At 40.8% G+C, this 17395-nt stretch overlaps 1 protein-coding gene across 1 annotated transcript in view; it reads right to left on the bottom strand.

The window, feature by feature from the left end:
- Nucleotides 1–1311: 1311 nt before the first annotated feature.
- Nucleotides 1312–17395, bottom strand: part of FOXO1 (forkhead box O1) — a 72356-nt gene continuing 56272 nt past the window's right edge. Inside the window, exons 2-3 of the mRNA XM_074815793.1 lie at nucleotides 12134–13490; nucleotides 1312–11786 (exon numbers count right to left, since the gene is read on the bottom strand). Of these exons, the coding sequence (XP_074671894.1) occupies nucleotides 12147–13490 (1344 nt within the window). The 3' untranslated portion in view covers nucleotides 1312–11786; nucleotides 12134–12146. The remainder of the gene's footprint in view (nucleotides 11787–12133; nucleotides 13491–17395) is intronic.

The following is a 17395-nucleotide window of genomic DNA, read 5'->3' as shown; positions in this document are numbered from 1 at the left end:
GATTTCTTTTGGACTGTGTCATACTAAAAGCAAATCAACTATTTCTCCACACAAACCTAACGACTAAGATGTGCCTTGTTCAAACGTATAGGTAAAAATGTGTTCCAGAATTGTCTATAACTTTAAGGAGCATGAAGGAAATAATTTTTTAAAAAAATTTAAATTCAGTTGTCAGGGCCATATTTTTGTCTTGAGAAAAATAAGTCAAAAATCCCCTCCTTTCTCATTAAACCTGTTCCTATCAATATATCAGAATCCATTCTCATCTGAGCAATAGCAAATAATTTTCAAACATGGTAAATGCATCTTGTTCTTAAATATCACACTTCTGAAGTTTTAAAACAGTTCTCCCATAAAAAAAAAAAAAAAAAAAAAAAGAAGCGTCCCCTAGAGGCGTGGGTCATTTTTCCAACAGAAAGAGAGCATCCCAAGTAAACACTGATGCTGTCTTCCCATGGTTTCCATTGCCACTGAAGTTAGAGGCTGTTCTCGTAGCTATTGAGCACAACTTATTATGTCTGCACCACCAAAGCCTCTGAGAACCCGAACACACAGAATCAGAGACCATCCTACCTACTGTCTTTGATGAGTGTTTTCCAATTAGATAAACCAAATCCTTAAAAATAAACAGAAAATCAATGCCATCATGTGCCCTGAAAGGACTGCTCCCTTCATGCAGCTGTCAGCAGGGAGGGCTCAGGGCTCTTGGTGGGCAGCTCCTGAGCACTTGCATTGCAGGAGTGACTTACCTAAGCGGAGCAGCCTTTAGAGCTGGGGGTGGCCAAGGCTTTGGCAGTGGGCTAGGCAAGTCTTCGTTTGCCAGGGTTCATGCTCTCCCCTCGCACCATGGGTAGGAGTCATATTCCAGCAATTAGCACAGCAGCACCAGAAACTCAGAGTGAGCAGGGCTGCCTGACTGAGACCCTGCGCCAGCAGATCTGCCAGCTGGATTTCATCCCCTTGGCTGCCAAACAGCTTTGTATCATCACTCAGTTAACTAATGCACAAAAGGCAACTGTAATGTTGGTGTGCAATTCCCTCTTAAATTAGGGAATTATAAGGCGTTCCTCAGTCAAACTATGAGGATGCACAGAAATGCAGTGAATAAAGGAGCTGTCATGGTCAGCTAGGTTGTGGGTTCCTTTTACATGGCCAAAGGTGCAAGAAGTCAAAACTTCTGCTTGATAGAAGCTACCACTTCTCCACAGAGCCCCAGTAACTAACTGACTGTGTAAATACCAACAGACCATTTCACATGAGAAAAAAGAAAAAAAAAGAAAAAAAAAAAAGAAAGAAAAAAGTTCATACAAATCACCTCCAAATTAAGTTTATTCATAGGAAATAGTCTCACATGTTTCACTTTGCATTTGCAATAGCATCGGAGTATCTGCACAGCTTCTGGAGTGGGTGGCAGAGAGCTTCCTGAAGCTCTCATAATGACCTCAACACATCTTAATGTTGCTAATGGCTAATACAGTCAAAACAGGGTTCAGGACAAACTAGGAAACTTTGAGAAGACAAATAGCAGCCTTCAAAACCAGTCATACAAAAACAATTGCTTACTACAAATTGTCAGTTGCAAGCTTTTTCAGAATGGGAATATTTTCATTGTGTTTGAGAAACGCTTCACACCTTGTGGCTACTAATAAAAGCAAGTAAAAGAGAAGCTAAATAATAACGGATGCCAATATAAACAGGAAAGAGCTCTGGATGCCCAGTCTGTGACACTGCACCTGTGATTTGGGTGTCACTAAGCCATTGCCAAACCTATGGGCAAGGAGAAAGTGGGTGAGAAAAGACAGGGAAGAGGCAATGGATCTGCTTGATAAAAAAACCTACCCAGTGTTTTATAAAGCACATGGTTGCCTATTATTCAAAGTGAAATACATTAAAAAGTCCAGGTTTCAGTTGGTTGAGGTGCCAAACATTAAGTTAATTTAAACAACCTACAGGTTGTATTTATGGAGGTTTAGATATCTCCATTTTCTTTTAATGGTGGAAATTTAGAGAAAACAACCACTCGCCGTTGAAGGGGAACATACAGAGGTGACAGCTTTCTTAAAAATTCTTTTTGAATGTTTTGAGAAGAGTCAGCATTGATCAGATTTCACATTTCAAAGCTTCGCAGAGCAAGCAGCTTTGGACACAGATCTAAGGAAAGAAAGCTACGTTTGCAATGCATATGGAAGTCCATTAGCATTACATTTTCAACACTTGAGTGAAGTCTGTGATTTCCTGCATGTTGACTGGTGAGCTACAGCATAAATTCACTCTCATCCAGTATTTATAGCTGCTGGCATTCAAGACTACGTTGCGATGTCTACTCAGTGTCTCTTCACATAAAGTCCTATAATGGGCTGTCTCAGCTACAGGCAGGAAAACAAGCCTTACCTTTCCTCGCATCTTTAGGTCAGCATTTCTTAATCAGTTACAGTGAGTTAATAAGGCTGGTGTCATTCTGTTAACATACAAAGGAAAGAGCTCAAACAATGGATCCAGCAAGAAAATGCTGTTCTGTCCTCCACTAGAACTCCATTCTACATCATTAAAACATTTAGAAAGAGATAAAACTGCATAGTTCACACACATTTCTCTTCTGGCTGACCTCAGCTGTCAGCACTGAAGAAGCTGCTCCCACTGACACACCATTACTTCTAGACTGGTTCTGCTAGGCTCACTGTCCAGTATCACTGTTGACTATATTTGAAAAGCTTTCATATGCCCACATGAATTACTTTAACCCCTTATCTGCCAAGAAAAGTGAAAAAAGGTTGTGCTTTAGTTGTGGGTGTGGAAGTGAGGCTGGGATCTGTAACACACTATCCTATCCCTGCCTTGAGAGCAGCCTCCAGATTGCTGCTTGGGAAGAGCTGCTTGAGAAGATAGATTTTAGTTGTCCCTGGGTCTGTCTTGTGCATGTTTTTTTACCCTAAAATCTTACAAATCTAACCAGGTGTTTTGCATTTGTTACATTGCAGCTTATTATGGTGAGAACATAATCTCAGTTGACGCCTCTCAGTGGAAGGTATCAAGTAAGATTCCCAACACAAGAGACAGCCAGTCTATGACCACTGCCAGAGACCTGAAAAGGGACAAGTGGATGTTTGAAACCTCCTCACAGAAGGGTGTTGGGCAGCTGTTTCTGGCTGTACCTATTACCAGCACAACTAAGAATCATAAGACACCCTTGTGAGGTCAGATTAAAGGTCCACTTACGCTAATGGCTGGTTCCTGATAGTGGCCAGTAGCAGATATGTAGGAGAGAAGAGCGTAAGGAACAGGCCATGGACTGAGTAATCCCTTCCCTGATACACGCTCCAAGCTTCCAGCAAAGGGCCATTTAGAGACTTCCTGAGCTAGAGGCTACATCCGGACCATTGTACTTAATAGCCACTGATGGACCTATCTTCTATTAATTGTATAATCCATTTTTTAATCCATTTATACTTTTGGCCTCCACAACATCCCGTGGCAATGAGTTCCAAATTTTAATTATGTACTGTGTGAAAAAGTACTTCCTCTTGTTTGTTTTAAATCTGCTACCTGATCATTTCATTGGGTACCCCCAGTTGTGTCACAGGAAATACTGATTAATCGTTTCCTACTCACCTTCTCCACAGCATCCACAATTTTACAAATTTCTATCACCTCACTCATCTATACCCACCCTCACTCATCCCTTCTTCTATTTAGGCTCTGCTTCTGGTTCTTTGTAGCCCGGCAATACCCTCTTTAAAAACCAAACAGCATGCAATATTTACGATATAGGTGCATTTTGCACGTCAGCAGTAGCACAACAGAGGTTTTCCATGCTCTTTTCCTACTCTTATTTCTACTGTGTCTTTTTGTCCACAGCCAATTGTGAGCTGAGACTTGCAAGAAATCCTTCCAATGACTCCAAAATCTTTCTCATGGTGGTAGCACCTCATCCAGGGTTCATTATGCATCCATATGTGCTAGACTCACTTTTCCCTTCTCCCCTATGCATTATTTCACATTTATCAACACTTAATTATATCTGCTTGTTTATCAGCTAGTCACAAAATATCCTGAAACCCTTCCGCAACTCTTAGCACAGCCTGACATTTCGCTATCCTGCATAATGATGCACTCAGCAATTTAGATCAACTGCTTCTACTGATCGTTGTTCAAACTCATTGAACAGCACAGGTCCTTGAGGGAAGGCAGTGGTGGCCTTCCTAGTTTGGAAAAACCAAGTACTACTCGCACTCAAATGGCCAACCCTTTAAAGCAGTGTTAGGAACTGAGAGGACCTCCATTACATCCCAGTTGTCTCGGGAACTTCAGTGAGGAAAATTTCTGAAGCCACTGAAAATCCAAACAGGTTATACTGATCACCCATGTCCCCATGTTACTGACTTAGCCACATTTGTGAAGCATCACTCCTTCCGACAGGGACACAGCCACTATTACCCCCATCACTCCACACTGTTACCAAGTCTGTATTGCACATTCTGTGAGGTTACCCCACGTGGAAGTCAAACCCAGCTCTTCTGACCATGCTAGGACCCCTTGCAAAGATGAGCAACACCATTGGGTTTTTTTACTTCATTTATCTGGCGCTCAGTTCTATTTAAGCAACAGGTCTCCCAGCAGTTATATTGGAGTCCAGCATATTCAATATAATTATACTGAATATTATTATTTAATGTTATTTTTGGAGTGAATACAATCCCCATCCACCTGGCATGCTGCTCGGTCACCAGCAGGCTCCTGGCTTGCTGTACCTACCACACCAGGCCCACTGAGACAGACAGCTGCTCAAGGAGTCTGTAGGTGGGAGGGCTGTGCCTCTCATTTTGTGCTGAAAATAAACTTCCAGGCGCATGGGCTTACACCAGCAGTTTGCCTGCAGTAGAATGAGACATCTGGGCTGTGGAAACCCTGCTCAGAAACCCCTCCTGTGAAAGCCTTGCTTTGCAGACCAACAAGGCCCAGTGCAAGGGTTAAAGGAACACCAAGGCAGGGTGGGAGAGGGCCAGCAGTAGAGCAGACCAGGAAGTAGAGCCCCTTTCCCAGGACTCTCCCTGCCACCTTAAGGCTGTTTTCAATTTAGAAGCCTCCCAGCCCGAAAGCCACGGGCAGACAAAACTTCACACCTCAAATAGCTCCTGGAGTCATCTACAGAGTGAATTAACTTTGGTTTTGGGGCTCATTTGGGTGTTAATTTAAGAGGTCTGTTGTATGGGCTGACAGGGGAGGATGAGGCAAAGAACTTCCATATCACAGCCATCACTGTTGGAGCTGAAAGAAGGATGCAAGGCCTTGCCTAGCCCAACTCCTCTGAGCAGGGTGGAAAGGTTAAAAAAACAACCCAAACAGTAACACACCTCTCATGTGCTGCAAATTGATGGGGTGAAGGGGGAAGAAAGGGAGGAGCAGGAAGTGGTAACTTACTTGGACTCTTGAAATGAGACTCCAGCTCTCACAGGGTTTCATAGCTCATCACTTGTTTTCACCTCGTGAGAAAGTCCTAAGCAACAAATTGGCCCCGGACATTGTGCCGACTGTGGTTGCTACTGGACACAACTTCAAAATCCAACAGAAAGGAAGCTCTTTTCTCACTACATTGAGCCTTTACCCCAGAGAAATCCAGCCTCCTTTGCCGTTTGAAGCAACCTCTTGCCCTGCTTCATCATCCCAGAAACAGCTCGTTATACCTGCAGAATTTCTCATCCCCCCTCCCTTTTCAATGCATATACATGGACTTTGGTAATGGACTTTTCCATGAAGTCCTCCAACTTCAGCAAAATTGAAGTTGATTGAATATTTCAGAAACAATTTAGACATTCCTGACAAACTCCACAGTTTCCTGAAAACCCAGCAAAGCACCTGTACAAGCTCTGGGCAGTTGCCTGCTCAAGTACTGTCACTCTAGGGCACTGAGAAGGAAATGCAACCAGTTAGAAAGGCCCCTTCACTTAAGGACGCCATGAGCAACTATAGATGAGCACACAGCAAGTATGTAAAATGTTGAGGTTCCAAGTTATGAACAAGCTCCTTGTCATATTCTTCATTCCACAGGCCTTCCTGCAGTGCTCCTTCAGTTGTACTGCATGAAGCCTTCATCCCTTTTCCCATCATCTCAGTGATAAACACCCATGCAAGTTTACTCACAAAAAATACGTGCAAAGTTTCTGATTGCCCCAGGGTCCAAGAGCAACTAGAAAAACAAAATGAAGTAAAATGGGGTGCTGTCCCTGCCTCCTCATTTTAGCTTTCATTTTGGCACATGCCAGAACATTACCCCAGGCAAAACATCACCAGGTAATGAACAGGGATTTCCATGCAAGTCCAGCAGTAGGCATGACCACAGTGCAAGTTTTTCCTTCTCGTGGTCTTCACAAAATCCATCTTTGCACACCAGCTGCACGATAAACGGCTGCAACATCTAATGCTACTTGTACTTTTAATTGGACTGTCAATTGACGTGACATAATAGCTGATGTTTCTGCACAAAAACATGTTTATTACATTGATGCAGAACTGACTCAGAGCATAAGGATGCTTTGAGGTCTCTGTGCTTGATCAGCAGATTCAAATCCCTTGTTGCCAGATTGGCATAAATTGCTAGCCAGTCCCTTCCCAAGCAACAAGCTTTGACTATCTCTCCTGACAGAAGTAACTAATCATGTCCCAATTAGACGCGCATCCCTTCCAACAACGGCTTCGTGAACACCCAAAGAGGGTATCTTTGGATCTTACAACCCTCCCATTCCAGAAGTCAGGCTTTTCAAAACATGAGCGGAGATATCTTCAGCTTCCCCTAACGTGCAAAAACCCTTCCAAAACATACACTGAAAAAAAAAAAGGGCAAAGCTAAAATAAAGATGGAACTGCAAAGTACAAGGGGAAATTATTTTTTAAATATCTTTAAATATGTCTATGTTTATGTGCAATGCGTTCTTTCATGGTTTTTAGGTCTTCCTCTGCTCACTTTAATATCAAACTGGCATTTTTGCCAGCAATTCATTTAAAGCCTGCTCTCTGCTACCCCTCTCCCTCCCCACCTGCAGGCAAGCAGGGTTCTGGGCCTCACAAGACTACTGTGGCGTGGGTGTTATTGGCTGTCTGTTTTGGCAGCCTCTCCTCCTTTCTTCCAGCTCTGTTTTGAAACACAATTTAAATTTAAAAAAAAAAAATAAATTAGACATTCCTGCTCTTTCTACTCACATCAGTGCTCCTGCCACCACAGCATAAAGTGTGGCTGTGAAAGGAGCAGCACTGTGCAGGTTGGCCTATATAGCCCAAATGTTTGGCAACGAAAAAACTTTACTCCGAGAAAAGGTACATATTTCAGGAAGGCAGGAGGGGCAGAGGAAGGCAAGAGGCGAAACCGAGGGAAAAGAGGGACAAGAGGAATTTGTGAAACATCTTGCTGTAACAGGGGGAGCGGAGGGAAGAGAAAAATGTCTCTCCAGAGCCGGCTCTCTCCCACATTTAGTAGCATTAGGATCTAACATGTAATTTGGACTAAAAGACTAATTCTTTCCTGTGGTTTGATGGTTGTTAGCATCCCCTTTTTTCTTCTTCTTTAACAATGTATTACATAACATTCTGATACACTAATTACCATCTCATGTCATAGCAATTTTATTAAGAGCTTATACTTACAAATACCCATTCTGAAAGGATTTCAGGACTTTTTTGTAATTTTCTCTGAACTAGGCTTGTTGAAGCACTGGCAATACGGTCTGATGCTGCCTAATGCAGCTTCCAGTAACAAAGCGTCTCTACACAAAGATCTCTCATGAGCCCTAAGTCAAGCATGGATTCTTCTTGCGTTTAGTCTCAAAGACTTGTAAACAAGTTACTTTTAGCACACTATGTTGTGATAAAACACTGGTAACACAGCCCTATTAGGTTCCTGTACCTGCTACAGTTCCAATTCCAGAAGCAATGCCAAGAGAGAGAAATTCCTTTATACCAAGTAATGGAAAATTTGTGAACTATTCTGCAGTTAGTGTTTGCTCATTAATATGGTATCATCTTGCCAGGCAAGACTTGGTACCATGAGGTATTTTTCCGTATAAAATTGCTAATGCCATCAGGATTGTCCAAACGGGATCATCATCATTAAAAAGATTACATGGTAAGGAAAGTGATTACGACAATGTCTGAGTAGAAGGATTACTAATCACAAGTAGAATCCTCGTACAAATCTCATTCTCCGTATACAAGAAAGGACACAAAACCTTTTAAACATAATTTATATACATTTATGGCTTTATACAACAAACTGTCAGGGATTGTTCTCGTGTGTCTGTAGAAGTACATCAGGCACTTTTTCTGAAAATATCCACGTATGAATTTTAATTCTGCAATGTGACTAAGTCAGAGCAGTGAAGCGTTGAAGAGCTGTCACACCACTCGCAAGTAGAACTAGCAGTATGTACATGCCAATCTCTCACGATATTGCTGGTTTGTGGAACACCCTCAAAAAGGAGGCCAGTTTTAATGCCAAGTAATTTGCTTCTTGCTTGCATAAACCATGCTGCATTTTACATTATGATTACCAAAATAATAATAATAATAATGAGAATACCATATTTAAAATCAGTCATAAATTAAGGATCCTAGCAATTTCATAATGAAAATAGGAATTTCAAATCAGTAAAAAAATAAAAAAGTACTAACATACATCCAGTGGTTTAACAAGTGCAAATTTTATACTTTTTATAATTGGTCCAATTTTAACTTGTCTTCTTAGGGATGCTCTGTTGACTTAAGCCAATGATAAGCAATATGACTTTTGCTTATAAATGTAGGCAAATTGTCAGTTTATCAAAGCAGAGCTTTCCGATTAATGCATCTACTACCTAAACATATATCATATAGCTATATTATGGAAACAATACATCTTTATATTTAAAATATCTGAACAGCTCTATAATACAATAAACTTTTAATAACAGTACAAACCAGAGAAAAGTCAAAAACAAGGCTGCATAGGTAAGATCATCTGCACAATTCACAAACCAATCATTTACAACAATTCTGACAAACTAAGTTACTCTAGAAACTTGGTACTTTTACTAAAAAAGGATTTATTACTAGAGGTCACATAATGTTTGTTTTCAAGGCAGACAACATGCCCCTTCACCAGACTTCACAGTATTCCAGAATTACAATTGCAAAATATTAGAATGGCACCACAAAAAAAAAGGAAATAAATTTGACCACACAGCCCAAACCTCTGATTATCTACAACTGTTTTCTCATAATAATTAAAAGCAGCTTCCTACAGACTGTTGTAATTAAGGAACGGCTACATTTATGTTATTTATAGTTATAAAAGAAAATGAAGAAAATATCTGTATACAGGAAGTTATACAGTAGCAGTAAATAATAAACAGGAGGTATATGTTACATGTAGCATGTTCAGCTGCAACCCCATGGAGTATAGCTGTAAGTACTGCTTTCTTTGCATGCAGAGGTGAATTTTACAACTACTTTGGCCTATGCATATCAGTGCGCATTTGGAAGCAAACATTTTTGCACACTCGGCAGAAAGAAGGATCTTTGGAAAACCCGTATGTGAGTCTTTTGCTTGCTCCACTGTCAGGATTTACCTCGGAGTATAAATCATTTCAGGGACTATGAATTTGATGGTGAAGATGCTAGTAGACATATTTGCCTGTAAAAGCAGGCGGTTTCGTTGAGGCTTCAGCACTAGGGACATTTCATTTTGCTCAACAGAAATTCAAAGACTGATTTCACACTGGGGGAGATCCTGTATCACAGGACAGCTTAACATCAGAGCCCCTGGAACTGCTGACAACTGTAATAGGATATCTAAAAAAGTAGGACCAGCTGTAATTAGTAGTGATTTAAGCCCAACAGGGAGCTAAATGCTAGCACATCAATAAACACATTGCAGAGCCTTAGGAAAGTCCTAACAGGATCATTAAGTATATGGCTTGTTGCTAAACTTCATCTTCTTAGCATATCCCATTTCTTTCTCCACCATAAGCCATCACTACAGCGAAGATAAGTTTCAGTTAAAACATTTTCCAGTTGTGGGCTATGTAGACAAAAGAAAAAGCAGTGGAAAAACATTTATTTCTCCCCCTCTGCACAACAGCCAGCCCTAGCACAAAAGCTGTGCATCCTGTCAGTGCATAAAAAAGCTCCAAGGATTTCTATAACACAAATAATGTGTAGCAACCAGTGAAAAGACAGGTGAGGCCTGTTATCCACATATCCATAAAAACCGCATCATGTGATTATGAAAAATCAGAAATCATTTATCCAAGACCCAATCCTGAAAACACTCAGGTAGCTGTCAGTGTGCCTACTCCAACAAGAACAAGTTTTTCCACAGGAACAAGGCCTCTGTCATTGATGTTCTCCCCTACCCTACATCTCATGTATTTGTATAACTTTGCCACTTACTTAATCTTTCTTACTTCAAAAAAAAGTAATGTTTTGTCCTGCAATAGGTTTTAGCCTCCCACTCAAAAGCAGCACTTCTGCCTCTTCAAAGGTACTGCATTACAACAGAAACACTGACAAACCCTAAAACTACTGCTAATTAAGATAAATGATAAATTTGTCACTTTTTATCAAAATCTAGAATTTTATCCAAAAGGTCCTGCTCTTGAGTGCACAAACATTATGAGACCTCCATGAAATAAATATAAATGTGAAGCATTGTACAAGCATCTAACAATGAATACTTAACACTTTGTGGTAGTCAGGGTTAAAATGATAGTAGAAGCAGATGACATTTCTAAAAATGCATATATAAAACTGATTAAATATTTCCTAAACATAAAGTTGTCTATATTTATACATCACACAACAAAAAAAGGGACAGAAATGTTTTGTATTCAAGATCCTTATTAAGCTTTTCCTTTATTAGCACTCCCAAGTGCTAGGGAAATTTATAAAAACATGTACTTAATCCAGTTAAAATACTGTACAAAATGAAGAGATTATGAATGCTGCCAGATCTCAGATTTTTTTTTTTAAGTTGCCTATGTAACAAAAGTAGACTTTAATTATAAGAAAAATAGCTTGGAAAGTATTCCAAAAATTATCTCAAGTCCAACAATAAAGTCATTAGTCTGACAATGAAATCCAGATATATTCTTGCATAAATTTGCATGAATACAGGTAACTTATCAAATGGCATTTAACCTACTGTTTGCTTTGAATAGTCAGTGAGTTTAGTAGGATCATATTTAACAGGCTATTCTGTTCCCATATGAAATGTGTGGCAATTTTGAGTAAAATAATGCAGTTCGTACTGCTGCAAGGCAAGTCCACAGTTATCTCAATTCATCAAAACACAGGTAACATCAACGAAGGTTAAACTTATTTAGGGCATGAGATCATCACAGTATTCTTACAAAAGTTTATAAACTTTTCTTGGACCAAAACAGATAGTCTTAAAAAACAATTCTTCTACAGATCATACTGTACAAAACCGAAAGCACAACATGATGTAAGTAAGAGTCTTTGCTGTGATTATATGGTGTAGTGAATTTGGCACTTCAGAGTAATGAAATTCCCAATTGCACAGTTCTTATCTACAGCAGCACATAACCTGCAAACCTTGGGCAAACATCCTGTACAGGAAAATACTCTGCTGCCAACTCTGACGAAAGGAAGAAAAAAGAAAAAAAAAAAAAGACCCAAAAAAAAAAGCTAGTGCATGCGCACAGCTTTGTCAAGAAAATTAAAAAGGAAGGTGAAGGACATCTTTGTACTGCTTTTCTCAGTTCCTGCTGTCAGACAAGTCTGGAGAATTTAACCGTAGCCTAGGAAGAAAAAAAAAACAACAAACAACAGAAAGAACAAATTAACATTCACACCAAAAGATTAAATCTATTAAAATATCAAAAGTTCAAACTAGCTTTAAGATACCTTAAATGGGGAAAAAAATTTATTGATTGCTAGTTACCAGCAAGTTTTTTTGTTTAAAATGTTAATGGCAAAACATTAGTGCTCCACACAAAGTAACAGAAGTTGGTACAGGGCAATCCTAATGCACCAGTGCAAACCTCACTTCACATGTCAACATAGAAGACCACCCAGATTTTAAGCATTTTAACATTTCTTTTCCTTTTAGCTGTTTTTCAGATTTATTATAAAAAGCACAGCTTACCTCCTACTACATCCTAGCCTGACACCCAACTGTGTGTGGTTGTCTTTACGCTGTGCTGAAAACTTTGGTTAGGCAATACACTGTCAAAGTTAAAATCTAATGTTTCTCCATCCATAAGGTCATTACGGATAATTGACTCCATGTCACAGTCCAACCGTTCAATTAGCATGTCATCTAAGTCACTGGGAAGCTTCTCCTGGTGAAGGGAAACAATTCCCACCCTTCCGTAGCCATTGCAACTGTTAACAGGGGCATACGGGTTCATAGCATTCATCTGCATTGGGTGACTCATAGGCACTTGTAACGAAGTCTTCACTGTTGACAGGCGATTTAGACCTGATGTATGTGACATGGTGTTCACTGTGTGTGACAAGGCACGACCATTAACTGCAGGTGTTGGCTGGTTATGTCCTTGGTGAGGGCGGGCATTAGGGTTCATCATTTTGTTGTGGGGCGGTTGACTGCCATAAGTTGGCATCACCGAGTTAGCGACCATCAGCACACTTTGGCCCAGCGCCCTGCCACCAGCCTGGGAAACACCAGTGTCCACTGATGCCAAGATATCATTGTGCGGCGGAGAATCAGAAGTCAGTAACTCCTTCAGAAGTCCTGCGGGACAGTTATATTGGCTCATCGATCCATAGCTTGATTTACTGTCTTGAAGAGTCTGCATAGGAATCTGGGGCAAAGAGTTCATGCTAGCTTGAGCATATGTAAATTTCCTGTAGTCTGGATTTGGTGAACCTATACTTGTAGTCGAGGATGCAAATGAGTAACCTGGTGTTTGCTGCATCAGGGTAGCAGATGAAGACTGGGTTGACACAGTCATTGATGTATTAGGTGACAAGAGATTAAGATTATCCAAAAGATTTTCCATGTTCTCAGAATTACTCATCTCTGAAAGGCTGGGTAGAGTAGAAGTCATTTTGGTGGCTGATGATGGGTATACCATGGAGTGCACATCCCCATCTCCAAGATCATCTTGCTCTGGCAAAATAGGAGAAAGTCTTCCGCTAATCGTACTAGCGTTAGAGCTAGTTCTAGGTCGAAATGTACTCCAGTTATCAAAGTCATCGTTACTGTGAGAGCTGGGGCTTGCAGGCCACTTCGAGAACTGCGATCCAGGGCTGTCACTATTTCCCTCTTGACCAGACTGAAGGGATGCTTTTTTCTTGGCAGCTCTTCCTCTGCTTTTGGCAAACTTGCTGTTGTTATCCATGGATGCCGCTCGCCTCCTAGGAGATTTGCCACTCTTTCCTCCTTCAGGATTGAGCATCCACCAGGAACTCTTCCCTGTTCCCTCATTCTGCACTCTGATGAACTTGCTGTGCAGAGACAGGTTGTGACGGATTGAATTCTGGAAAACAAAATAAGGTGTAAGAAATGGGAGAAAACATGCGTCTTTTATGGCGTAGTAATATCTGTCTTTGCAAACATACTGTCATTTTACTAGAAAACATAGGGGTAATCATGAAATGGGAAAACATACCAGTCTGGAAACATCTTCTATCAGCTCACCACTCAGAACTAGCTGAAATGAGCTTGCAAAGAGTTGCCACGTCAATTTGTCTGTCATGTGGCCCAACCACAACTGACGTTATAAAAAGTTAAATAAAATACTGAAGGAGCTGTTCTGAAAAACAAATTCCTCATAAAGGAGACAAAACATACTAGAAGACCAAGACGATGACTGAAGATCTCATTATCACCTTCACTCTAATGAGTTGAACCTTTTTTGAACCTAGGGGGTTTTTTGTTATTATTTTATGCAAAAATCAGAAATGCTAGATCCTGTTCTATGATCCTTATAATGGGTTCTCATTCTGCACATCCCTAAACTCTGCAAACATGCCAGCCTGTGAGTATTGCCACTGAACATTAGTGAGGTTTATATTACTTGTGTTATGTGAGAAAACACATACAGAAAACCAGCTGAGGATTAAGTTCTAAGTTTTATAAATAAACATCACAAATTGCCTAAGAAATCATATGGGAGAAAGAAATGCAAACAGCATAGACAAAATTGCATTTAAAACCCCAGTCTTAAAACCATCTCTGTCTTTCAAAAATCAGTATTTTAATATGCAAAATTGACTCTTCTAATACCTGAGTGCACAAGATATCTTGTGCCAAGACTGACCAGAGGTATTGAAGCTTTTCATTATCTCTTCGGCCACGAGTAATGTTTCAAGTTTTGTTCTTAACTATTAAAAAAAAAAAAAAAGAAAAAGATCCCAAAATCCAAAATCCAAGCCCACAGGTTGACCTGTTAAGAAGAAACTACCCTTTGTATTACCAAGCTCTAGATAAACATTTTTTTCCTCATGTAATTTTCTGCTGAGCACATGTAAAGAACATTATACCAACAGAAAATTTGTCCTATGTTTTGACATAATTGCTAACAAAAGGCCACAAGTTCAAAGAGTGCTGAAATAGGCAGCCATGTATGTTGGTAGGAGGGTGGGACAGTAGCACAGTCTACATGGGGACCCACAGTCTGTGCTAGGACTGCAGCTCATGCAGAACAAGTAGGAGGGAACCACAAAACAACACATGAAATGGGTAAAACAGAAATTAGATCTCAGTGGCAAAGAAATCAGTGATGCAGTAGCTGCCTTCCACTCAGCCATTTTTAGCAATTTGTCTAGAGAAAAATTCGGGGGAACAAAAATGGAAAGACTGTTTCTAGAAAACTAAGTAGAGTAAGGCTGATCTTGACCAAAACCCTGTTCTATCTTTCCTATTTTCCACCTTTTTTCCTCCCCATCTATCTTCTCTTAAGTTTTTAAGCTGACCCCCAAGACCTACTACAACACCAAACCATGAGGATGATACAGCTCAAGGAGCTTTGCATACGTTGTAAGGCAAACGAGAGGACGAGGGACACAGCCACTGCTGTGGTCTCTGGCTGCTTTTGCTGTATTTCCCAACCCAGAGTGCTGCCTGTGATAGCAGCATCTCCAGAAATGTCTTCCTTTACCTTCTCTATCTGTCCTCCTGTGTACATCTGCTTTCTCAAAGATGCACATCTTTCCTCATTGTCTATACATCCAGCTGACAGAAGAAAAGGAGTAAAGACCATAAGGAGGCATGCCAGGTGAAAACAGTCATCTCAGGGGCTCAAATCAGAGACAACAGGCTCAAATTCCCTAGAAGTGCCATGACACATTGTGGACCACGGAAAGCCAACCACCCAAAGCAGGCCTGGCCACCTGCAGAGCTCAACAGGAATGGCTACTCTGGGGTTGAAGAGGAGACCTTCAGCAGACAAGGGCAGCAAGGAGACATTACAGTCCTGTAACACCTTACAGGCATCTGTGTCCTGAGACTACCCCCATAGAAGTGCAGCTTCACCCCAAGAGGGGTACAAGGCGCTTTTTGACAGCAGAAGATGGCAGAACATGGCCTCATGGCATCTCGCTGTTCAACCAGCACAGCAAGGAGTCAAACCATGTGCCTAACCTCAGATGCTTTTCCAACTCTTCTTCCCCTCCAAAGAACCACCTTTAACAAATTATCCCAGTTAAACAAACACCAGCGACAATTTGAGCGCTTCCTTATTCAATTTTGAAAGGAAGCTATTCTCATATTAACTAATTAACATAGAACTGTATCTCTTCACTGCAGGTAACCCTGCAATCAAAATCTCATCCTCTATCTAGCTACAGGGTGTTAGGGAAGGCCTTGACATTTTATTTTCACCAGGTGCAGCTAACACATCAGGAGGGTAAACCTGAAAATCCATCTTTGGACTTGCCCACGGACCCAAGGGCCACCCGAGAAGCCTCGTGAGGCCTGCCTGGCACAGCCCATTGTTTTCACTCAAGGGCCACAGCCGAATCCCTGGCTGACACAAGTCCAGCTCTAGAAATGTCGCAAGAAAGTTGTTCTGCACGTCTGTTGATTAAAAAACCTCCTGCGCCAGTTCATTTTTTTTTTTTTTACTGTATTTTGTAAACATACCCAGTTGGCTCAGGCTTACTGTTTACTATCAAAATAGGCATATCAAACACACAAAACATCAGGCAGAGAAAATGCCGTGCTAAGGCTCAGTTCCCTCTTTTCTGCAACAGAAGTGTTAAATATTTAAGAAATCGCTGCTATTCCTTAGTCATCAAAAATGTTATAATCTGGTATTATTGTACTGAGGACATCTGAGGTCGCTCTTTGAGTAACAGAGCTGTCTCCTAACTCTGCCAGCAATGAAAAAAAAATTTTCCTAACAGGAAAAGGTTTGTGGCCCAGAGCTTGTTACATAAATTCCTGTTTTTCACGCAGCCAGCAGGACATTAAAGAAGCTATGATTTACTAACTTGGAAAAAGTGTTGAAGAGGTAAATCTTGTGAAAATATGCACTGCTGTTAATGATGTTGTGTCTACAAATCTTTGCCAGACGCAAACATGACCTGATAAAAAAGTATAGTTTCAGCAGTGGATCTTGGCAGTGGGAAAAGTGGCACGGCTGTCAGTGGCTGGGCGCTCAGTGGCACCGCCAGCCCCAGCACACTGCAAGATGCCTTCAGCCATGGCTTTCGGCGGCACTTCGAAGCAAAGCCTCCCAAAACCTGGCCTGAATGACGCAAAAAGCAAGCTGCCACGTTTTGAGGCTGGTTTCCACACAGCAGCCCACATGCCGGATCGCTCTGAGAGCATCCATGTTGGAATCTTATCAAAACCTTGTCAGGATGGCAGCAGGGCTACTGCCACCTGTGGGGTGTTGCCTGGGATGGAGTTTCTGCCTTTGAGATAAAGTGCAAAGAGCCTTCGCTCCTGTTTGGTTCATAAACTGACTTCATAACATACTTCAGCATACGGACCAGGAACCATGGATATGCTTATCGCTGCTTGCTGATTTAAGAGCCAAAATATGCAAACCCAGTATCTGCTAAATGCAGCGTGATGAGCACATACCAGCTAATAAAACTTGTGAAGCCAAGAAAATTATTCCTTTGAATCTACATGTTTATATCATTCAGCTGCATTTCCAACATTTCCTACAGCCAAACCACACTGCTGCGAGAATGCCCTGCTTGCTGCTCTTCTAAACAACAAAAAACTCAAACTGCTTTATGTTTTAAAATGATTAAAGAAATAAATGTCTCAGCCATTTAATCCCTGGGTGCCAATAGTTCTGCTGATACCTGATACTGCATTAAAATCCGAGATATTCATACTAAAACATGCAACTTAAGTTTTACCTTACTAATTGCTGAAAAAAATCATACCCCTATTACAATTAAAGTTGAGGTATTTAATTACTTT

Source organism: Strix aluco, chromosome 2 (genome assembly GCF_031877795.1).
Source record: "Strix aluco isolate bStrAlu1 chromosome 2, bStrAlu1.hap1, whole genome shotgun sequence".
Taxonomy (NCBI): Eukaryota; Metazoa; Chordata; class Aves; order Strigiformes; family Strigidae; genus Strix; species Strix aluco.
This window is presented reverse-complemented; position numbering and strand designations above follow the sequence as displayed.